At 44.7% G+C, this 18,801-nt stretch overlaps 1 protein-coding gene across 1 annotated transcript; it reads right to left on the reverse strand.

Annotated features, from left to right (window-relative positions):
- Positions 1 to 458: 458 nt before the first annotated feature.
- LPAR4 (lysophosphatidic acid receptor 4) lies at positions 459 to 11,814 on the reverse strand. The gene is made up of 2 exons (XM_082208474.1): positions 11,457 to 11,814; positions 459 to 1,903 (listed from the first exon to the last, which is right to left on the reverse strand). Exon 2 carries the CDS (start codon positions 1,761 to 1,763, stop codon positions 717 to 719), a length of 1,047 nt encoding a protein of 348 aa, XP_082064600.1. The 5' UTR covers positions 1,764 to 1,903; positions 11,457 to 11,814; the 3' UTR covers positions 459 to 716.
- Positions 11,815 to 18,801: the final 6,987 nt, after the last annotated feature.

Here is an 18,801-nt window from a genome sequence, read left to right on the forward strand (position 1 = left end):
TTTTATTGTTGCTCTTCATGAAATTGTGCTCCAGACTGAAAAAAGGGCAGGATAGTAGCATATTGATTAATGTGGAGGTAATAATATACAGATGTACCTTCAATTTTAATGCTTGTGTACTTGTGTTTAATACTTGCAAACCACCAAAAAACCTATTTGGGTCCTTTCCTAAACCATTCCGATGCGGAGTAATGACCAGTTCCTCCAACCAACTGGCATTGCTGGGAGAACCTGAAAGAACACCTTCCCCCATATATTTCATGCTGCCCTTTGATGCCACCAGAGGATGCTTCAGAGCCCTTTCACTAGAGGCAAAATTAGTGCAGATTCAAAGCAAGACTCCTTGGAAGGCAAGAAATACATAGAAAAATGTATTACTAGAATGCCAAATGTTGGAAATTGTGCATGAACCCCAAATAACAATAATCAGCTGTAGTTTTAAAAAAACAACCCCAAGGCAAAGTGAAATATTTTATTATTTCATAGCTTCAAAAGCAAATCATACAAAAGGACAGTGTTATTTGAGTTAATATATGATGATAAGGTTTCCGAAGGCAGAATGAGCACCCAACTGGCTGCGTACATACACACATATGTAAAACACTTCCCTGTGGTTCTCAACTCTCATCCCCATTCCCTTCTCCCAGACAGTGAGTTATGTAGAGTTTCCCCTGAAGTCCAATTCTCAGCCTCCTGTCAGTGCAAAAATCTCAGACTCAGAAATTTGATTCTGATGTCAACTCTCCCCCCTTTGTAATGGCTTGGTCGCTCATCTCATCCTGCATCACCGGTAGGGCAATCTTTGTTAAGGGAGTTTCAGTTTTGAAAAGAGAGTCAGTTTTGAGGTGGGGGGTTATGTAGAAAGATTTCTGGAAAGACTCTGATGTGAAGTAGTAGATGAAAGGGTCAAAGCAGCAGTTCAGAGTGGCGATGCACAGCGTGATTGGATAGAATGTCCTCGCAAATCTCTCCAAGAAACAATTTGCTATGGCCTGAGAACGCACAAGGGCATACAAGAAAAGGATGGAGTTGTAAGGCACAAAACACACCAGGAAGATGGCCAAATGTACTACAATCATCTTCAGCACTTTCTCTTTGTTGGTGCCAATCTGGGAAAGCGTGGCAGGTTTCCGGAGGGTCCTCAGGACCAGTGATGAACAAATGAGGTTGAGCAGCAAGGGAATAAGAAAGCCAACCACTTCAATAAATATTGTAATTTTGGACAAGTAGGTCTTCCATATGCTTTTGGAAAAGCCTTCAAAACACGTTGTACTAGTGTTGTAAGTGTTGGTGGTGGAGAACAAGGATGCTGAGATCCCTCCGCTGAGGACGAGAATCCACACACCCATGCACACGATCGCTGTATTCTTCCTTGTCCTAATGGTGCGAGATCGGAACGGGTATACGATGGCGAGGAAGCGGTCAACACTGATGCATGTGAGGAACAGCATACTCCCGTAGATGTTGGTCAGGAAGGCTGTCCCTGAGATCCTGCACAAAAGGTCTCCAAAGGGCCAGTGCCTGTTGAAGTTGTAGAAGATCTTGAATGGAAGAGTGAAGACGAAGAGTAAGTCAGAGACCACCAGGTTGGTCATGAAAATGGTGGTCTCAGATCGCATATTGATGCGGCAGCAGAATACGAACAAGGAAGCACAGTTGGTGATCAAGCCAAGGATGAACACCATGCTGTAGACAGCTCCATAGAGGTTGTACTTGAAGGAATCATCCGTCATGCATGTGTGGTTGTTGCTGTGATTCCCCATTACAGCTCTGCACTTTGCAAAGCCAAATTAAGTGGAATCCATGCAATGAAAGTCAGGAAGCCCTGCTCGCCTTAAGGAGCATATTCCAGTGATATTGACTGAATGCTTGTTGCCACACAGGTGTGATGGGTGCCATTCTCCTGGGGGAAACCAGAAAGGAAAAAGCAATCAGTTCTCAAATACTTAGTCTTAGTACCTCCCAATTTATATAAAACATCCCCCAAATAATTGTGGGAAGTTAGTTACAGGTGCTAAGGAGACTCTTCTCCTCCTCAAAGAGTTCCCTGGTAAGAGGGATTGACTGCTAAACCACTATGGGATCTGATTTTGTGAGGGGAATAGAGGTCTCCTCACAACTCACAGCACCCTTAGCAAACAACACCTCCCAGGATTCTTTGTGACAAAGATATGGTTGTTTAAAGTGGCATGATATTGTGCAGATGGGGGCCAGACTTTCTGGACTGAATCCAACTAAGTAATACTCAGAATAGACCCAATGAAATCCATGGACTTACATTTGTCATGTCTATTGATTTCAATGGGTTTCCTCCGTGTATGAGTTGGATTCAAGCATACATGCTGACTGGGGCCAACAGGTGTTGTAGCCCAGCGATAGCTGGAGAACAACAGTGTGGGGAATGATGCTGTATTCCAGGAGACAGGAACCTTGGGCAGGGAAGCTAATCAACATTTCTGGTCTCTTTCTCTGGCCCTCAGAAGTCTTCCAACCACATCACCTCAACAAACCACTCCTAATCACCCAGTCCTTCAATGTTGTTTTTCACATGCTCTTGGCTGGAATGTATCCTTGAACTCTGATAATGCCTCTTGCTTGCCTGCACAGAGGATGGAGAGGGGAATGTGAGTTAGCCTATTGTACAAAGATGAAATTTGCATTTGTTGCTCCAGTCACTTATCCCTCTGGCCTTGCCCACGGCTGACTCCTGGGAAGCTGCCCTGAAGGGAATATGGCCCTTGTGCTGTATAGCATGTGTGCATTTAAAAAAACCCCAGGTATTTCCTGTTTCACCTGTGTGTTCTTTGCCTTCTAAAGCAGTTGTCATTTCAAAGAACATTTCTAGGTTCTATTATATTTGGTGTCCGACATAGTACAGTGGTGCCTCGCAAGACGAAATTAATTTGTTCCGCAAGTCTCTTCGTCTTGCGGTTTTTTCGTCTTGCGATGCACGGTTTCCCATAGGAATGCATTGAAAATCAATTAATGCGTTCCTAGGGAAACCGCCTTCAGACCAGGTCCGGGGACAGACTGTCCCCGGACCTCTTCTGAAGGCTGGGGGGGGGGGGACAAGGGCTTTTTTCCCACCCCCAGCATTTTAAAAAACCCTGGGACAGCGAAGGACTTCTCCGCTGTCCGGGCAATCTTAAAATGCTGGCGGGCGGCATTTTAAAATCGCCCCGGGACAGCGGAGGACTTCTCCGCTGTCCGGGGCGATTTAAAAGCCCCTGGGAAGGCAGGCAGGGGGGACAAAGACTTTTGCCCCCCGCCAGCCTTCAGAAGGTGTTCCCGCCCCCCGCGCCGCTTTGGAGCACCGTTCCGAAGCGGGGCGGTGGGGGAAGGTGTTCCCGCCCCCCCCCGCCCCGCTTCGGAGCACCGGGAGAAGCGATCTCCCCGCAGCCCCTTACTTAAAAGAGGTCCGGGGGCAGCGGGAAGCGCTTCCCGCTGCCCCCGGACCTCTTTTGAAGCAAGGGGCGGTGGGGAGAAGCGATCTCCCCGCCGCCCCTTGCTTCAAAAGAGAAGACCCGCTGTCCCCGGGGCAAGCTTCGTTTTGCGAAGCAAGCCCATAGGGAAATTCGTCTTGCGAGGCAACTCGAAAATGAAAAAACCTTTCGTTTTGCGAGTTTTTCGTCTCGCGAGGCGTTCGTCTTGCGGGGTACCACTGTACTTGGTTCTATTTGGGGAAGGACCACAGCGAGCCAGAAAGAGCATGTTTTGCAGGTCAAACCTCAAAGTCATCTCCATGTCGTGCTGTCTGACACTGTCTGACAGTGCTGGGAATATTACGCTGAAAGGAGTCAGCTTAAAGAAAGCAGGGGACTCATGGAAACTTCAGTTTTGGCAAACGAAAGTATCCAAGGATGCAGAGCTTGATCTTTGTCCCTGGAGTGGGCAGGTAAGTCACATGCAGATAAAGCACGCAAAAGGCAACACTGGCAGAAGTGGTTTGGAGCCCTGCAGAATGGCTACAGGAGGCAAACATCTGCAGTGGGAGAAACAGAAGACATTCCAGTGGCTTGTGTCCTGTTGTAATAAGTGATCTAACATCTGACCCAGGATGCTTTTGACAAAAGGAACCATTAGTCAGGAGCCTGGAACCACATCAAATGACAAATTCCTCCTCTTTTCGTATGGCTTCAGAAATAGCAAATCTTAGGCAATTTCAAGAGTTCTCTGGAAAAATTCACACCGTTTTGCTTCAGTTCTGAGGTAAGGTAAAGGTAAAGGGACCCCTGACCATTAGGTCCAGTCGTGACCGACTCTGGGGTTGCGGCACTCATCTCGCTTTATTGGCCGAGGGAGCCGGCGTCCAGCTTCCGGGTCATGTGGCCAGCATGGCTAAGCCGCTTCTGGCGAACCAGAGCAGCGCACGCAAACGCCGTTTACCTTCCCGCCGGAGCAGTACATATTAATATAAAGTAGATGAATCCATAAAGTAGATAAATACCTACTTGCACTTTGTCGTGCTTTCGAACTGCTAGGTTGGCAGGAGCAGGGACCATGCAACGGGAGCTCACCCCGTCGCGGGGATTCGAACCGCCGACCTTCTGATCGGCAAGTCCTAGGCTCTGTGGTTTAACCCACAGTGCCACCCACGTCCCTCAGTTCTGAGGTAGGAGGCATATAAAAGGAAAGGCACACACTTGCACTCTGACACCTTGCTGCTGTTCCCTGTCTCACAGCATCCACTGCATCTCACTCTGCCCAATAGCTTATTTTGCTTCTGTAATTCAGATCCAACAAGTTTTCAAGGTACAATCTGTATTAAACTTATATGTGGAGCCAGGAAATAACAAATACAGTGAAACCTTGGTTTTTGAACGCAATCCGTTCTGGAAGACCATTCGACTTCCAAAACATTTGAAAACTGAAGCAGGCATTTCGGGAAGCATTTATGTCTGGAAAACTCAATACGAAAGCCACATGGCATGTTCAGCTTCCAAAAAGCATTCAAAAAACGAAGCAGTTACTTCCAGGTTTTTGGCATTTAAAAGCCGAAACATTCGACTTTTGAGACATCCGAAAACCAAGGTACCACTGTACTTATCTTGCACTTAACGTCCTTCCCCCTCTTTAAAATTCAAAAACAAGCTAAATCTGATAAAATAACAGTATGCAGTTTGGTCCTCTATGTGTTTACTCAGAAGTAAGTCACACTAAATCCAATGGAATTTATTTCCTAATCAGTTTGTTTAAGATTGCTACAATCTTAAACATGCTGATTTGGAAGGAAATCTTAACTAAGTCCTACCCAGACTTCAATTAGGCATGCCCCTTAATTTCAATGGATTTACTCTAAATAGGGCTAGAGTTGGGATACAATCCAATGGACTCAGAGGGACATACCTCTGTGTAAAAACACACAGCATTGTGCTGCATGAGTACGGGTTGTAAACTATGAAGCTGCTCCTCACTTCGGCCTCATTGTCATTAAGGGTTGGGGAACTGGTGACCCTTCGGAAAGTTGCAGCAGCCCCAATGGTCAGATATGTTGGTAAGACACAGGTTTCCCATTCCTGCATCAAGAACACCAGCCAACCGTACAGAGTGCACATTACTGTAATGGTATGTATGATATGCACAGTGTACATCTGCATCAGGCATAGGCAAACTCGGCCCTCCAGATGTTTTGGGACTACAACTCCCATCATCCCAAGCTAACAGGACCAGTGGTCAGGGATGATGGGAGTTGTAGTCCCAAAACATCTGGAGGGCCGAGTTTGCCTATGCCTGATCTGCATCCTCCAACCTTTGGCTATCAAATGTTTTGGACTACAACTCCCATCAGTCCTTGTCAGAATGGCCAATTGTCAGGTGTTATAGGTGATGAGCTCCACAGACCTCTAAAATATTCATTGTTCATGTCAGTGGAGAGGTGATAGCACTATACAGGAATGATGATATTAACAGCAATATGGTATAGTATTACAGTATTGGAGAAGACCTGGAAAGAACTGGGTTCCAGCTCAAGCCAGCCATGAAGCTTACTGGGTGACCTCAGGGAATCATCTTAGCCAATAAGCCGAGTGATCAGATAATTCATAGGATCACACAATTGGAAGGGACTACAGGGATCATCTAGTCCCTCCCTACAATGCAGGAATCTTTCACCCAACGTAGGGCTTGGACCCACAACCCTGAGATTAAGAGTCTCGTGCTCTACCAACTAAGCTATCTTGCAATGTATCTCTCAATATAACCCAAGTTCCCTTCTATCATAAGACCCCCCATTGTTGACCATGGTCCCATCTGCTGTATACATTTAAAGCACTATTATATCCCTTTAAACAGCCGTGGCTCCTCCGCACCCCACCAAATCCTGGGACCTATATTTCTTAAGGGTGCTGAGAGTTGTCTTCACCTCAAAGAGTTGCAATTCACAGAGTTCCCTAGGAAGAGGGATTGACTGTTAAACTCAGTGCTTTTCTCTGGGGGGACACAGGGGGACGCATACCCCTAAACATTTTGTGAATCTAAGTTTGGCCTTATTTCAATATGAATAGGAAAATGAGAGCACCCATAAGCATTTTTTTAGGAGGGTGGTAAAACTACTCTGGAAACTGTAGCTCTGTAGTGGGAATAGGGGTCTCCTCTAACCACTTTCTTCACCCTTAAAAAACTGCAGTTCTTTGCACCTACCGTTTAATGTAACTGTGTTATCATACATGCTGCATATGGGGCCTTTATTTCTCCAAAAATCCATAAAGCAACACTGCAACAGTGAGGAATATAGCTTATTGGGATAAAAAAATAAATCACATTTTTTTAGATTGCCGTATTTTTCGCTCTATAACACGCACCCGACCATAACACGCACATAGTTTTTAGAGGAGGAAAATCCGTAGGCATGCCACCCGTAGGCATTCCCTCCATAACACGCACAGACATTTCCCCTTACTTTCCAGGAGGAAAAAAGTGAGTGTTATGGTGCAAAAAATACGGTAATCAAACTTGTGTTCTGATGATCTCAAGATGCTCACTCATTTCCTTGTGACCTTTCAGTCAATCCTTTTAAAAGTACTGTTGCTTTTGTGTGTGTGTATATTCACCCAATGGATCAATGCAGGAACTTGCAATTTTTAATACAAGAAAAAGAAATCTTTTTATGCATAAGCCTATTTCTTTCTTTTTAACAGCTTCATTAAAAAAGGGGGAATTCCCAATCTTTCTGGTTATGCATCTAAATTTGGGCTCAGCTTTATGAGTACTTGCATTTATGCAGACTCAAAACATAAATTTGCATATGTCCAGTTGAATAAATATGTGCATTAGTTATATAAAACAAACCCCAGCTGCCCTACAGCTCTTACCTTTTTGGTTTCTGCAGTCTGTGCATTTGAAAGGAAATAAATATTACATTCAAAAGCTGGCTCTCAAAGGACTTGCTGACAAATCATCCTTAGATCTGCCACACACAACTCTCATCTGGACTCTTTTACCCACAAGAGCACTGATGAAAAAGGCCCATTATTCCATTTGTTAAGGAATTACCTGCACTTGTTAAGGAATTACCTGCACTTGTTTTTATTTCCAATGAGTGATTGGAAAACTTTTGCCAAGGAAAATCTGCAGATTTGGTAAGCTGGAAATGCAGAGTTTGTGACCTACCAAATCAAACATAACTCTCCTAGCCCACATCTCCCACCCCCAGTTTCAGATAGGACAGAGACACAAACAGGAGATTTCCAAATGTCCAATCACTCCTTCAAATACCAAACTCAAGTAGTTGAGTGACACCAGAAGGGGAGTCAGAGGTCACATCTGCACTATACATTTAAAGCAGTATTATACCATTTCTAACTGGCTGGCTCCTGCGAGAACATAATGCAGGAGTACTAGATGATTCTTTGGTCTGATCCAGCAGGGCTTTTCTTGTGTTTTAAAGGGATTTCTTTAAACTAAGGACTCTTTTCTTTGCTACGGTAATTATGCCATTTGCATTGTTACGCACATAGAAAATGTGTATATTTTTAAAATACGATTTAACATAGTTGGTAAACAAAATGCAATTCATTATTGACACTGATACCTCATGAATCCTTCAGATGGCTGACGATTTCCCAAACCTTCCCCCCTACACACACACACTATATAAAACACACTATATAAACACACACACACATCATCAATGTACGATACATGGTGCTTTACAGAATACAAGAACAGCAGACCTCTGCCCCAAGGAACTTACAGAGAGGCAAGTGGAGGCAGCAGTAATCAGGGAACAAGTATCTCTCTTCTTCCCACAATTCTGATGCAGCTTGCTTCTATCGCCCCACCCCCACCCACTCATTTCCAGATAGCTAGGGGAGAAAATAACTATGCAGCACTAGAATACAAGATAAAATTCATGTCTGGTCTGCCCATTACAAGCTGCATCATAGTTCTCAAAACCATTCATTAAGGCCAACAATTCCAAAGCAAACAGTCTAATATTAATGCCACTCACAGCTATCCTATGAATTCTGTGTGTTGAAGATTAAGGTAATCTGGAATTGGTAACCATCCAGATAGTCAATTCTATGTCCTTAAACCCTTCTGAATTAAAGACAGTTACAACAGCCAAGTAACCTTATCCATCTTCCACCATTTCCCCTTGCTCAACTACTCACTAGCAAAACTGAATGTTCATAGAAATTCAATACAATATGACCATTGCAATGGAAAAGGAAGAGAAAAAGCATTTGATTCCTCCACCTGAAAGGCAAGCAATTGAGTCTACCAAGTAACTTAAAACTAGGAACACAGGAAAGCTACCTTGTACCAAGTCCATCTAGCTCAGTATTCTATAGACAGAATGACAGCTGATCTCTAAGGCTTCAGTCAAAGGACATACCCAGAACTACCTGGAGATGCCTGGGGTTAAACTTCGGACCCTCTGCATGCAAAAGATCTACCACTGCACTATGGCCCTTCCCCTAGGAAAGAGGTCTGCTTTAGAAGCAGAAGAGGAAACCAAGATATTCTCTGAAATCAATCTGGGTTTCTTGCTCGTTTTTGGCTATTTCTGTAAGCTCTGAAATCAATCCAGAGCAATCCAGTTAGCTTCCTGCTTTATTCCCTGCAGTTCACTAAGGAGAAAAGCAATGAAGAATACCCAGACATGAGGATATCCTGAGCAGATTTTGAACTCTGAACTTCCCCATCCTTCTAGTTCCACCATCCATTGTATTTATATACAATGAGAAATTATTTATATTAAACACAACATACTTTGAGCAGAAATAACCCTTCTGATGCTCAGTAGTTTGACAGCATTATAGATGACAAGTTGGTGTCGCTCAGGAATTCAAAACCAAAAAATCAGTGCTGTTTGGAAAGGTTCAGTCTGCCATCTTAATTCAAATTCATCACCCAACAGCACCCAAAAACAGATGGAAACCTGTGTGCATGTTGTTGTGTTTTGGGAAAGGGAGCCTGGCAATGAGGCTATCAATGACCACTAGTCACAGTGGTTAAATATAGCCTTTAAGATCCATGCTTCCGAATACCAGGTACTGTGGGTCAACAGTGGGGAGAGAGCTATTGCTCTCAACACGACCTCCTTGTGGGTGTCTGATCAACATCTGGTTGGCTTCTGTGACCATATGACTTCTGGGCCTGATGAACCTTTGGTTTGATTTATCAAGGCTTTGTGCACGTGATGAGGTGCTTTGAGACTACACAGCAGTTCAAGATGGGACACATCTTTGTTCCTTGTATCAGGCACTCAGGACAGATTTGGGATTCTGGGTTGTATTCTATGTTGGACAAATTGAAATTAGTAGACCTGACTAGCTTAGGCCAGTTAATTTCAATGGGTCCGTTCTGAGCAGAACTTGGTTGGATATAACCTGCTGCTAATATACTTGGCACCTCGTTGCTTAACAGTGAACTGATGGAGGTAGTCTTGCACTTGGGTTGAACCCACACCATACATTTAAAGCACATGGTTTTCCCCAAAGAATCCTGGGAACTGTAGTTTGTTAAGGGTGCTGAGAACTGTAGCTCTGTAGTTTCAGGCTTCATACATAATTACTGTATACTACATTTACTCACAATCCAGCCATTCATTCATTCATTCATTCATTCATTTCTGGGGTTTGTATCTATCAATATTCGTATTATCAGTGTAATACAATAAAATACTGTAATCCACTCATAATACAAACATGGAAAGATACAAATCCCAGAAATGAATGAAGAAATGGGCAGAACTCTGGCTGGATCCTAAGTTAAGCAGTCCTAAACAATTTACTAGGGAATAAAGGAGCCATTAAATTTCAAAACATTTATTACATTTTATTTCTCTTGTTTTTGCTTCAGTTGTGCTTTATGATACTCTGATTTTATCTGACCATTGGAATGACAACAACTCACTGGATAGCAGCTGTTATCATGCACCTAAGTGGAATCACACAGATGAAAGAAAAATCAAGTGTCCAGATCTATTGCCTGTTTAATCATACTTTACACAGAAATAAAGATAGGATTTAAAACAAGATAGGTTTTACAATAACAGGAATGTCTTTTGAGTGCTGAAATGTAAAATGTAAAAATGTAGACACCCCAAACTACTGTTTAATGTTGACCCATGGAGTTAAAACTAAAATCTGTGCTTTTCTAAAAGGATTTAGCACTTTAGCTGCAGAGAAGATGGCCAAAGCACTATGTAAATGTATGTGTTTGTTCCAACTTACACTAAAAATGCAGAAATGTAAAGCAGTCAACAGGTGTGGGGGGTAATACCAAACTTCCATTTTTTAAAAACAGAAAAAGAATATTTAATGGGATTTAAAGAGAAGGAGGCTATGGGGGTGTGGTGTGATGACTGAAGCCCCATTCAGTGATCACAATCAGAAAATGTGCACTGTGGTATCTTTTTATTGCGAGCAAACACAGATTTGCAGAAACTTTGGAACTAAAAGCACTCTCAAAAGAAAGGAAGTTTTGTATTGCTACATCAAGGTGAGAAGATTCGTGGGCCTCTTATAAAAACTGTTGCTTAAAAGTCTCAGACATGAAAGCAGAAAGATTACACCCACCGCGACCCCTGCCGAAATAAATAAGTCGTCTTATCGGTTTCAGGAGCCTTAGATCAGAACCCTTGGCATGTCTACTCAGAAGTAAGTACCGCCGAGATCAGAGGGGCTTATCGCCAGAAAGGTGTGGCTGAAAATGATCGTCTGACGCCGCACTTATCGTACCTTGTTGCACACCCCACTGAACTCAACAGAACTTACTTCTGAGTAGATATGCCTAGGATCACGCTGTGTGACACACACCGGATCAGGCCTCACTAGGAAATGTTTGAAATCATAGGAAAAGGACAGTGGTGGTGAGCAGAGATTTTATTCGTCTGTTCTTTATAGGCGCTTCTTCACCTCTCTAGGCGACGTACTAGAAATCTGGTCACGTTTTTTTAAAAGGCGAAATTAACAATGAATTCAAAGAAACAAACGGAAAAGTCAACTTACACAGCAAAGACCACCTTCCCAAGGTGGGGTGATCACCGCCACTGACTACTTCCAGATCCAGTCAGGCTGTAGGTCCGAGTTAGACGCTTCCTGCCGCCCGGCGTTGCAATACACAGATCTGTTCCATGTTGTTTCGGTGACACTTTGGAGCTGGATCCCCAAAACAAAACTATTTGCGCCTTCCAAAAACGCACAGATTATCCTCAAAAACAGAGAAGCAGGCAGAGGCGCTCGCTGAGCAAACCCTCCAAGCCTTTGTTTAAAGGGCTGGCGGCGGGCGGCGAAACCTCGCTCTTTGGAGATGGGCTTTTGCGCCCCGCTTCCAATCCCTGAGCCGGAGTTGTGAGCGTCGTGCGCGCGGAGCAGCAGGGGGAGGGCGGGGGGAACAATCTCCCAATAGAAGGCATTTCTGATTGGATGGCGAGCAATTCTAAGCAGCCCAGAACTCCGCCCCGTCCTTTGGGTTCCCATGAGGTGGCCAATGGCTGCAAGCGGGTGGGAGCTCTCTCTTTCGGAAAGCTTTTTTGGTCAGAGAAAGGAGGGGGTTCTGCTTTCCCAGGCAAGGACGAGCTGAGTTTCAAAAGGTCCGATTTTGACAATGGAGGAGGGGTCGCTTCCTGTGCGAAAGGGTGGTGGGCGATGCAGTCGGAGAGAGGGGCTGCTGGCAGGGGAGTCCTTGCTTGAGACTTGAATAACAAAAGAGTCGCATCGAGTTTGATTATGCGAATGTGGAAGGAACGGGTTGTAGGAAACTTAGATAAGAGCAGAATGAAAGAGCCATGCAGTTAGATATTGTAATTCTGCGTTTAGAAGAGGATTAGACGGATTCAGCAGGTTTGGGCAAATTAATGGAGGTTAAGCCTATCAGTGGCAACTAACCATGGTCGTTCTGAATCCCAGTGGGGAATTGCGAGTAGGAAAGAGTGCTGTGGCGGGCGCTCAAGTCCTGCTTTCGGATTTCTCTTGACCACTGGAAGATAACATGATAGCTGGACTAGATGGGCCTTTGGTCTGATTCAGGAAAGCTCTTCTAATATTCTGAAGTCACAGCAAGTTACATAGCTTAACTATGTGCTGGGGGGGGATACTTCCTTTTGTCTGTCCTGGATCTTTCCACTGTAGGAGATTCATTGGATAATACCAGGTTCTAGTATTATGAAAGGCAAAGAAAACTTTCTTTCTGTCTGGCTACTGTGCACTTATACACCTTTTGTCATTCCCAACCCTTTGCAAATGGGTCAACCCACAGACTACGGAGAATGAATGAAAAAACGAGGGCTGTGTGCTATAATCAGCTGAATCTGTGGTTTAATCAACTGAAACTTCCATTATCCAGAAGGGGTGAATTTTAGCCAATGGGGTCAAATTTTAATAGGAAAAGGAACGCTTTTCTTCTCCCTACAGCTGTCACCCCTCACCCCAGAATGTAAACAACCCACTGAAGATTACTCAGTTCCTTCCACTGTGGGGGCAGGAGGGGGGGGGAGCAGGAGCACCACACAAGCAAACAAACAGCCCTTTCTGTTTCTCTTCTACAGGCTCTGTGTGCCCTTGCCATGCAGTGCCTAGCTGCAGCCCAGTGGCTCCTATCCAGTGGACTCAAGCAGTTTCCTGAATCTAACAGCAGCATTAGCTCACTTGTAAAAAGAAAGAAAGAAAGAAGGGAAAAACACAACCCCACATAGACTGGCTCGTCCCCTGTGTCTCAATCCCGTAAATGAACATCGTTTTCTATAAACTCTATTAATCATTCATTGATAGCCTGCAAAGAAGTTCTCCTGAGCTTTCCAATTTATAGTGGAGGTTTGGTGAGATTTTGAATACATGGCTCAAGAACATAGCCCTGTTCACATGGCATCATGAGCATGGGGAGGCGTACGTTTTCTGGCAAGTTATGAATGGCGACTTTGCTGTGACTGCCACAGCTAGGGACAATAATTTGAGCTGCATGGCATTTAACCTCTCCAGACCCATTTCCCTTTTAGATGGCTGAGTGAACCAGCTGCGTTCACACCCAGGAGGCTGAATCCACCTATGCAGAAGTATTGGATATACCACTCCAGACTGCTTGAAGGGAGTTGCATATCTCAAGTGGGTTCTGAAAATACCTAAAATGTGGCATGTTGGTGAGATCATTTCCAGCTTCTTCTTTTGCCTGTGAGTAGCGGCTGGTGCCTGTTGGGTCTGCTAGGTCAGAAAGCAAGGAGACTGACAGTAGATGGAGCCAGAGAGCCAGAGCCAATAACCAGCAGGGGAAATAATTCTAGCTTTCTCCCCATTCTCCCCCCTGCTGAGCTCTGCTAGGGAATAATGAAAGAATGCGAAGGAGAAAGCCAACAGGCAGCACTATTCCTTCGAGTTGTTGCAAGTATGAGAGCCAGACAGGTGGGCTCTAGCTGAGGGCACAGTGAGGTTGGTGGGGGAGCAGCCCATTCACTTAATAATAATAATAATAATAATAATAATAATAATTTATTTATACCCCGCCCATCTGGCTGAGTTTCCCCAGCCACTCTGGGCGGCTCCCAATAAAGTGTTAAAAACAATACAGCATTAAATATTAAAAACTTCCCTGAACAGATGTCTTCTGAATGTCAGGTAGTTGTTTATCTCTTTGACATCTGATGGGAGGGCATTACACAGGGCGGGCGCCACTACCGAGAAGGCCCTCTGTTTGGTTCCCTGTAGCCTCACTTCTCGCAATGAGGGAACCGCCAGAAGGCCCTCAGCGCTGGATCTCAGTGTCCGGGCTGAACGATGGGGGTGGAGACACTCCTTCAGGTATACAGGACCGATGCCGTTTAGGGCTTTAAAGGTCAGCACCAATACTTTGAATCGTGCTCGGAAACGTACTGGGAGCCAATGCAGATCTCTCAGAACCGGTGTTATGTGGTCCCAGCAGCCACTCCCAGTCACCAGTCTAGCTGCCGCATTCTGGATTAATTGCAGTTTCCGGGTCACCTTCAAAGGTAGCCCCACGTAGAGCGCGTTGCAGTAGTCCAAGTGGGAGATAACTAGAGCATGCACCACTCTGGCGAGACAGTCCACGGGCAGGTAGGGTCTCAGCCTGCGTACCAGGTGGAGCTGGTAGACAGCGGCCCTGGACACAGAGTTAACCTGCGCCTCCATGGACCGGTGTGAGTCCAAAATGACTCCCAGGCTGCGCACCTGGTCCTTCAGGGGCACAGTTACCCCATTCAGGACTAGGGAATCTAGGTTTCCCCAGTTTTAGTCTGACATTCAGCCAGTTTTCCCAATCTGGTACCTTCCAGATGTTTTGGATTACAGCTCCCATGCTGGCTGGGAGTGATGGGAGTTGGAGTTCAAAACATATGGAGAACATCATGTAGGACAAGGATACTTTAACCATCTTGCCACACTGGATCTTAAGGCTAGTCACTTTTTTATATAAAAAACAAATGACACCTGACTCTGCCCTGTCTTTAACATACAGAATAGCCCCTGTTTGCTGGCATGGAGATAAAACACCGAGAAAGCTTTTCTTGCTAAGTTACTGTGCCCAGTACGAAGTGTTGTGTGCCAAGGCCCCGTGACCCGCAGTCCCCTAATGGATAAATAAAACAGACGAACAAGCAAATTTTGGGTTTATGGGTTCAAATAGGCCACTTTATTGGTTACAGATATGAGCGGTTTGGCTTAGGCACTGGGTAAAGCCAGACTATATCTCAACGCCCTCCCAGCTGCTGGGAGTCCAACTATGGCTAAGCCACCAATAGGGGGAGCCCTAAGACTTCCATCAAATAGGAGCATCCCGAGGGGTCCCCGTTGGGGTAGTGGCATGGCCCTAGCCCATATCCAGGCATCGGACAGAATCCACACCCCCGGGTCCCTTTAACAGGATACCCTTACTGAGGAGGGGCAGGCGAAGGCTACAACCTCCCCTCCATCCAAATAAAAGCTTACCCAATGCCTAACCTCACAAAAGTTGTGATGATTGCTACAATGTAGGCGAAAACCAAATGGACGGTGCCAATTTGCCAAGTGGAAAAATTCCTGCCTGGTCCCAACAATATGGCGACTGATGATTAGTCCATAGCAAGGTCATAACTCATCAAAGCAGAAAAAGAGGGCGAGGTGGGTGGGAGATCCGGCGAAGGGCATGAGAGGATGGCCTCCCCGCCACACTGGAGTTTAAATTCCCTGTGGACATGCCCCTGTTGGTGCTGAATCATTGGCGAGGCCCACTCCTTGAGTGGAGCCCCACCCAGCACCAACGGCGTAGGGAGGCAATGGCAGGGAGTGGGACAGTCTCTAGCCCTCGGCCGGGTCATGCAGGGCCAGGGGTCCGGCCGCAATGCAACCCACCAAATAAGGTAATGGACCTATCAGACTGACTTGAATACCACAGATGAGAGTGTGGGTGGCGAGAGAAACTGATAATACTTTAATGAGAAAATGAGTAAACACAGTATATAATATGAGAAGAAATAAACAGGGTTTTTGCCTTTTTTTGAAGGCCTTGTTCATAGCAGGAAGATATTCAACAACAAACGTACAGGAGAAAACTCCCTCAGAACTACACAGCCAATCAGGACACCACAGCAAGGATAATGCCGTTGTGACTGGTTGCTATGCACATCACCACCATCTTGGCTGGCTGACTATCAGCAGAATTAGCCTTTAGGTTACTGCTGTTGTACTGATAAGAAAAAGAAGATGGCATTCTGTTTCACACATAATACAGCAGCAAAAATAGCACTTTTTTATTTTACAGGCTGCTGCTTCTTTGGCGATCACTTGTAGCTGAGTAAGATTGTCTTTCATGAACATGCTTTTAACAGTGAGTCCGTAAGTGACTGTGGAGGCCAGTTCTGGATCCACATGTCCTTCCACAGTGGAGACATAAGTTTCTGGGCGGGAGTTGATCACAGTGAGGGCTTGCCAAATGTGCCTTCCTCCAATTGTTTCCAAGTTATCAGTGCTTATACTACATTTTTTAAAAGATGCGCCTTGAGAGCATCTTTAAATTTCTTGTTGTCCACCAGTATTTCACTTTCCGTTCTTAGGTTGGGAATAGAGTAGTCGCTTTGGAAGATCATAATCAAGCATCAATCAGAAAACAATACATGTATTGTTTGACACACACACACCCTTTTGTGGGTCCTTATGTTATAATTCCCCACCCCCTGCATCTCCTTTGGAATTCCAATTTTTAATAAATCCTTAAATATTCCTTATTTCAAAATTTTAAATACAAGTTTTAAATCAATCCTGCTAATGAATTTAATTGTTTAGAATATTTTTTTTTAAATAAATTATATTCATGTGGTCTCTTTCTATCCTAAGGGAAGACAGAAGTTGTGAAACCCACAAGGGCATATTTTAAAGGCCTAACATCCTATACAGTGGTACCTTGGGTTACAGACGCTTCAGGTTACAGACTCTGCTAACCCAGGTTAAGAACGGACCTCCAGAACAAATTAAGTAATTAACCTGAGGTACCACCGTATTTCCTTTACAGTGGTAAAGGTAAAGGGACTTCTGACCATTAGGTCCAGTCATGGCCGACTCTGGGTTGCAGCGCTCATCTTGCTTTATTGGCCGAGGGAGCCGGTGTATAGCTTCTGGGTCATGTGGCCAGCATAACTAAGCCGCTTCTGGCAAACCAGAGTAGCACACGGAAATGCCATTTACCTTCCTGCCAGAGTGGTACCTATTTATCTACTTACACTTTGATGTGCTTTTGAACTGCTAGGTTGGCAGGAGCAGGGACCGAGAAACGGGAATTCACCCCATTGCGGAGATTCGAACTACCGACCTTCTGATCAGCAAGACCTAGACTCTGTGGTTTAACCCACAGCGCCACCCGCGTCCCCAACATTTTTACAGTGGTACCTCAGGTTAAAAACTTAATTTTTTCTGGAGGTCCGTTCTTAACCTGAAACTGTTCTTAACCTGAGGTACCACTTTACCTAATGGGGCCTCCCGCTGCCACTGCGCCACTGCAGCACGATTTCTGTTCTTGTCCTGAATTAAAGTTCTTAAACCGAGGTACTGTTTCTGGGTTAGCAGAGTCTGTAACCTGAAGCGTCTGTAACCTGAAGCGTCTGTAACCCGACGTACCACTGTACTTTGCTGCATAATTTGTGATTTCAAATCTCTGCTGGGATTCTCTCACCAAAGAGTACTTCCCCCAAATTTGGATCTTGGCATTCAGTAACTCTCCTATTCCTTGCCACCAGCAAAGGCACCATCTGGTCATTTATCTCAGGCAGCAAAATATCTTGGGTTGCGCCTGGCTTAGGTCAGAACAACCTTGTAGTCTTGTACATTCAAAAGCCTGGCAAAGGAGAATGAAGATTTTTGCTTCAAAGCTAGCATTCAATCTATGTTCCAAGCTGTACTCTGTGATGCTGCAGATCAAGCAAACCAATGATAAGAGCAAGCACGTAGTTGCGTGGAAGAAACAGCCTGCGAAATAGCAATACAGAAAAAGTGCTTAGACTAGGATCCCACGCACTTGGTTCAAGCCAGCAATCTAAGCAGCACTAAACAGGAGAAGTGCTTTGCCTTTTCCATTTTGATTATCAGGAATGAATAGAACTATTTATTTCCAATCAGTGCCATTTTTGCATGCTTTCACTCATAAGCCATTTCCAGGCTGATCAGTGATTTTTTTTAAAAAAAAAATCTGCACAAAAATTTGCATGGAAATATGTATTTAACAAGGTATTTTCTCTTAACATCTGAATTTTTAAAATGTATTTTAATTCAATTTTGAAAGTGTTTTAATACTTTTTTTAAAGCCAAGAACTGCATTGCCACATTCGGAGAAGTGAAAAACCCCAGTGGTTAGCAAGCAGCTTCCTGAATCTCACATTAGTCTGGGAGGTGTTATCAGGTCAGTTCGTATTGGAATTGGCAAAGATGGTATCCTGCCCTGGAACCAGTGAGATGAAAGGACGGGTCATAACAAATACTGAACTAACCCCTATTTATTAGCTGATTTGGTACTTTTATATGTTACCCTTCATCATCCATCATGGAACTCAAGGTGATGTACACCCAGGAACTGAGCAAACCTGGACCTGCTTAGCTTCAACAAGTTGACTACATCAGGTGACCTCAAATCAGATACTGGTACTTGCCACTCTCCCCTGCCAATGCTACAGTCTAGGTTGGGGTAGCTAACACACTGCCCTACAAGGGTTGCCAACTTGAATAAAATATTGGGGAGACCCAGGTAAGCGCAGCCCAACATAATTGATCACAAGATGCTATGAAGGCACACCATTTGAATTGCCCATTAAATAGGGGGGGGGGACCCAGCCGCAGGAGCCTGCCGCTACAGATATTGCTCAGCTGTTAACTACCATAAGCTCCA

The sequence above is a fragment of the Podarcis vaucheri genome, assembly GCF_965113315.1.
Source record: "Podarcis vaucheri genome assembly, chromosome: Z".
Classification (NCBI taxonomy): Eukaryota; Metazoa; Chordata; class Lepidosauria; order Squamata; family Lacertidae; genus Podarcis; species Podarcis vaucheri.

Excerpts from the sequence above, each read along its gene's own strand:
- LPAR4 (XM_082208474.1), bottom strand. The coding sequence starts at position 1,763 with ATGGGGAATCACAGCAACAACCACACATGCATGACGGATGATTCCTTC.